This window comes from Gambusia affinis, linkage group LG11, assembly GCF_019740435.1.
Source record: "Gambusia affinis linkage group LG11, SWU_Gaff_1.0, whole genome shotgun sequence".
NCBI lineage: Eukaryota > Metazoa > Chordata > Actinopteri > Cyprinodontiformes > Poeciliidae > Gambusia > Gambusia affinis.
The window spans coordinates 13,023,104-13,028,806 of NC_057878.1; the positions used below are offsets into that span (position 1 = coordinate 13,023,104).

Consider the following 5,703-nt stretch of genomic DNA (forward strand, 5'->3'; position numbering starts at 1 on the left):
GATGAGTCCTGGCCCGATTGCATTACATAAACATGGAGACGCGTGGTTGAGCACGACAAATCACAAATGTCTGAACTGAGCAAACACTTGTTTACAGCTTTTCTTGCATCTGCTGTCACTTCTTCTTTCACAGTGTGACAAATTGTTTACAAGTACTTCTCAGAAAACGAACATCAGCATCAGGAATATTAGTGAAATGATCATCTGACTTTGTGGTTTTGGTTGTTCTGTGCTTCCTTTTATCTATATGAAGAAAACATCAAGGTTCATGCTACATTCATCTGCCATTACAGTCAGTGTGAGAGTTGCAATCATTTTTCGCTGTCTGCTCAGGGAGCTGAAAATTAAATTGCAGTGTTAGCCGAACAGTTACCACAGCGAACTGGGTCAGTCCCGTACGCAAGAGCTCTGCATTTCATCCTGAAGAAGAGCGAACCAACCAGAAAGATGGCTTGTTAGGTTTACAAGAAGGTGAGAAACTCTAATGTATCCTTGTATGTATGTCATGAGGTTTACTAATCTTCTCGAAACACTGTTGACGTTTACAGTATCTGCAACTAGATTACAGTTTGCTGATTTTGCAAAAAGAGCAATCTGAGTGTGTATCTGCGATGTAGCATGAGATGCTGAGGCGATATGACCTCAATTTCTGTATCGTGTCTCTGGATCACGAGAGGCTGACACATTACTGCGTTCACTACCTAAGTGTCTTTTAACAGGAATAAACAAACACAACAAGGAGACTGTGAGGTAGAAGGGAAAGAGAAACTGAATGGATCAACAAGTCCAGTTTGCATAAGATGGAGAGATAAAGAAACTTTCTGGGTTCTTACAGCACAAAGATTACATGCATGAGCTCAGTTGGCATTTAGAAGCAAGCACTTTTTTAATTTTCAAACACTGGCTTATTGACTGTGATTATTTAAGATTTCAATACCTTGTGTTTGATGGTTTTTTGACACTCTCCCTCAATTCTTTTTAAAGACATATTCAACCACTTCCCTTTCTTATCGCTTCCTCTGCGTCTACGTTTGTAGCAGAGGATAAAGTGACAGTCTGGTTCTTCCTGTCAAATGGTCACCATGTTCAGTCTGAGGCAAGCATCTCTACTCTTCATTCAGCTGTTAAAAATACAGAACGTCTTTGAAGGTATTGTCCAGATTTCTTCCTGTTTCGCATATTTTCATCCAGATTTGAACTGAGTTTTACTGTAACACGGGTCTGTATATTTCAGTATCAGCGACTCAGATGGAAGTACATAAGTACATGTCGGTGTCCAGCGGCGACCCGGTCATGTTTATTTGCAACATATCAGAGAATGCCACAACTCTAATCAAGTGGAACAATGGTAGATCTCATTTTGCATATTCCACTGCATTGAATCGGACGTTCTCAAATTTTTCCTCTGAAAGAGTCAAAATAGACTCAAATATACCTTCCAAGCTCAGCATCTTTAAAGCGCAAGATGATGATTCTGGACTGTATACATGCTCTGTAACTGATGGAGGAGGCTTTCGAAACATGGCATGGAATTTAGTTGTATCTAACAAACAAGGTATGTAGAGATGAAACTAAAAGATTGATTAATTCTGCAGCATTTCTTGTACAGTTCGAAATGACCCTACTCTCCACAAATCCTCTTCTTTGTTTCAGGTGTTTATTTCTCAAGGTACACATTTTTCATTCTATCATTTGGCACTGGATTGTTTATATGTTGCATCATGTTAGTCGTCTGCCTCTGCAAGTGAGTAATACCTTTTAATTTTAAAGTTACAATTATGATTTATTTTGCTGTTGTAATATTAATGTGTGTTGTAATATTAATATAATGCTAACACTAAAGAGACACTAAAACTAAAGACAACATGATAAACTTGAAAGAGACAAAGACATGAGGGGAAAACTATGAAAGAACAGAAACAAGGCTGATCTAAAATTAATAAAGACTAAGAAATACAGAGCTAGAGTAACTAGAAGGACTACGCAAATAAATAACCTAAGACATATAAGAACAACTGATCCTGGGGTAACAAAATAACTAAGAAATAAACATAACTAGACACACTATGAGGGACTGAAATAAGGAAAACAAAACAAATCTAACCAAAATGTTACATCAAATAATGAAACTAAAATGACCCTGAAAGGAAAAACTAAAGTGAACAAGAAAATATCTGATAAGGCAGAAACACGAAAAGCTGGGCGACTGTGGCTGTCTGGTAGAGTAGTCGTCTTGCTATCGGAAGGTTGTAGGTTAAATTCCAGCTTCCTCCTGCCACATGTCAATGTGCCTCTAGGCAAGGCACTTAACCCCAAATTCCCTACCAATCTATGTATCGGTGTATAAATGTGTGTGTGTTTGTGAGTGCGAATGGCTGAATGTGATTCTAGTGTAAAGCGCTTTGAGTGATCAAAATGACTGGAAAAGCATTATATAAGTTCAGTCCATTTTACCATTTTAAAAAAACTAAATCCCAACCCAAAACCAGGAGTCTTGACAAAATGTGGTACAGAAAAAATGTGGATGTTTGAAAGACTGGAACTAGATTCTCCCTGGAATCTAGTTCTGAATCATGCAAAAGTAATGTTAATTGTTGTGACTTCTGTCACAAACCGTTTTTGGTACTCAGAACTCTGTCTTGACACAACGATTACCTCTCAACAATATAAAGATTAGATTAAATCAAATCAAAAAAGGTTGAGCATGTTAAAAATCCAAGTGTTATTTCTATCCATGCTGCAAAAAGTGAACTGCTGGGATGCCCAGTTAGTTTCTTTGCCACAAATGTGGAGGGTGCATTTCTCTTCTTGGGCAAACTTGCTTTGTTGATAAAAGCCGGGCTAATGCTTTTCTTGCCCAGTGTTTGTGTAGTCACTTTATTTCTTTTTAGGGAATATTTTTCTCTTAATTTTTGTTTTGAAGGGCTAATTCCGTACTCTTGCTTCTCACGTTCAGTCATGGCTAGAGTTCTAAAGAACATAACTCAGAATGGTGCTGTTTCTGAAAATAAAAGAGAGGGCTGCACTTTTTCATACAAACCTAGACCAGTGTGAACTTTTTATGGAAACCGAGGCTTGCAGTGGCTTCCTACAAAACATCAGAATATGTTTTCACAGTTGAGTCATGGCCTTTTATCTCTGAGAGGTGCGAAAACAGAAAAAATTGTTTCAGAATGCATTACTCTAAATTTCAGTGCTGCTTATCTTGATCAGATAACTTTCAGGTTTAATTGCACACATTTAGCTGTTGCTGAAGGTGTACTGATTACGAAGACTTTACTCATGCTTGCGTGTCTTGAGCACAAATATGTAAGTCAATGTAATTGTCAAATGTTAAATGTGTTTATATAGCTTTATATAGGTGTAAAACTGAACCAAAGTGCAGTATTACAAAATGATGTATGAAAACGATAATAAATTAAGTTGATGAAAAGACAAAGAGAAATAAAACAAAAAAATATATATATTTATTGTTAAAATAAAAGAAGAGCTACAGTATCAAGCCTCAGTTGAATGCCAAATAATAAAAATTAGTTTTAAGAAGCAATTTAAAATGATCTAGGCTGTGGGCAGATCTAATCTGGAAAGGTAGATTATTCCAGAGAACAGGAGCAACAACAGAGAAAGCCTGATCTCCTTTTCTCTTGAGTCGAGTCCGAGGGACTTTCAGTAGGCAAAGGCAATAGTTCATCTTTAAGACAAGGGCCTTAGATATCCAGCCAAGATATTCAAGGTACCCAGGACAACTCTGAATGTCTTTGGGTGACTCAGCTTCTCCAGACTTGAATCGGTATTCAACCTTTGACCTATGCCTGCCAATTCAGCAGGTCTAGGAATGTCTAGACAGCTGCAGAACAAGATGGTTTGGAGGGGAAAAAAGCAATGAATACTTATGGAAATGCATTTTCTTAGTTAAATTTTTCATGTATTTGCAAAATAAAAAAAAAACAACTTAATTTTTGGATCTTGTGTCAAGTTCTGAGAAAAACAGACATTTAAAGCATCTTGAAACAAGACTGTAACGTAACAAAAAAGAAAAATACAAAGTGCTTTGAATACTTCCCAAAGCGGCTAAAATATGGCTAAAAATAAAACTATGGAAATGTAAAGAAATGTGAAGGAATGATAATGTTATCTGGTTTATCCCTGCAGAAAGAGTTGGAGAGGAAGACAAGACCAAGGCCCAGTCTACAACCAGCACCAGCACCAGCACCAACACCAACACCAGCACCAGCACTCCCAGTCTCAACCAGAACAACAGGTCAAAAAATAAATAAATAAAAAAAAAATATATATATATATATTCAAACACCACTGTAAAACTACTACTAATAATTGTCTTTCATGTAAACATCTCTACTATCATCAAACCATTACAGTATTTACTGTTTAAGTTTTACTCTCTGCTTTCTTCACTATTCCTCATGGCTGTAGTTTGACTTAGTCAACCTTTCCTATTTGTGAATGTCAGTTACCAGATTTTCTGCTTTCTGAGTCTTTCTACCCTTTTGTCAACTACCCAATAACTGTGATTATGTCTTTATGCTGCAGATCTACCAGCTAGTCAATCTACCAGCTAGTCCAGACTGTTGGAGGAACACCCAACAGAGGAGGATGTACATTGAGAAACTGAATTCAATTTATGACCCTCTCTGAGCTGAGACTTATTCCAGGCCTTTGAAGAAAGAAAGAAATGTTTGATGGACATTACATGTTGTCTTTATAATCAGAAGAAACGCCAGAGGACAAGAAGCAGACCTCTCCCAGCAACGTGGTTATTTTCATATTAAATGGTTCAAATCATAAGACACAAAAACAACAGTATGTTGTTGTTAGCATCTTATTGAGGGTCTGTTGCATTGTCAGAGGTACTGCTTCATTAAATTTGTATTTCATGGTCCGCAGGTCTGGACAGGTACAACTTGTGTGCTTTTTATAAGGACATTTTAGATTAGTTATGTATTTATTTTTCGTTTTGTTTTTTAAATAGAATGTCCTGGGGCATAATAAAGTGAATATGTAAACTGCAGAGGATATTGTTGTTGTTTATTGTGTTTTTACATTGCCTAAGATTGAGTGTACTTTCGTGGAAATGATGACTTACATAATATATTTTTTAAATGTATTATTTATGAATGTATGTAAGTGACCAGTGTCACATGTAAACCCACTGAGCAAAATATCCCTGTCAGGATAAACAGAAAGTGGATGGACTAATGAAAGAGGACCAAACTACCTGTTTGTTTTTTAGTAGGTAAATTACTTTTGTATTATGACAGATTTTTTGATCTGGTCCCTCAATAAATAAATAAATAAATAAATAAATAAAATATTGAGGGGATTTATTAAGATGTCTTGATACAAGCTGTGCATGGCATAAGATTGATTTTTTTTTTATGTCTATGTAGGACGTTTTTGCCACATCCACAGTTCTCATAGTATGTAATCGTACTAGAGTGAGATGTGCAGCCTAATCCAACAGCAAACTGGACAGCAGTGAGAAACACTTTGTTGCAAAAGAGGCATTCATAAGCTGTAAATCAAACTTTGGCTGAAACCAAGAGAGGAAGACCAGAAGAAAGAGGGTGAAAATATGATTTTTTTTGTGTGTGAGCAAAGGCAGCAAAGGGGCTTAAATTTGAAATGGGAGTGCAATAGAAAAGAAAGACATATTTTCTTGTCATGCTGATATTTCCACTTTCT

At 36.5% G+C, this 5,703-nt stretch overlaps 1 protein-coding gene across 1 annotated transcript; it reads left to right on the forward strand.

The window, feature by feature from the left end:
* Positions 1-257: 257 nt before the first annotated feature.
* LOC122839435 lies at positions 258-4,981 on the forward strand. The gene is made up of 6 exons (XM_044130988.1): positions 258-471; positions 985-1,149; positions 1,235-1,555; positions 1,654-1,744; positions 4,153-4,261; positions 4,552-4,981. The coding sequence occupies exons 2-6, from the start codon at positions 1,074-1,076 to the stop codon at positions 4,654-4,656; spliced, it is 702 nt and encodes a 233-aa protein (XP_043986923.1). The 5' UTR covers positions 258-471; positions 985-1,073; the 3' UTR covers positions 4,657-4,981.
* Positions 4,982-5,703: the final 722 nt, after the last annotated feature.

What these genes read in the sequence shown, in the direction of transcription:
- LOC122839435 (XM_044130988.1), top strand. Translation starts at nt 1,074, where the DNA reads ATGGTCACCATGTTCAGTCTGAGGCAAGCATCTCTACTCTTCATTCAG. An exon ending in AATACAGAACGTCTTTGAAG is followed by an intron (nt 1,150 to 1,234) that starts GTATTGTCCAGA and finishes TGTATATTTCAG; the next exon opens with TATCAGCGACTCAGATGGAA. An exon ending in AGTCTCAACCAGAACAACAG is followed by an intron (nt 4,262 to 4,551) that starts GTCAAAAAATAA and finishes TTTATGCTGCAG; the next exon opens with ATCTACCAGCTAGTCAATCT.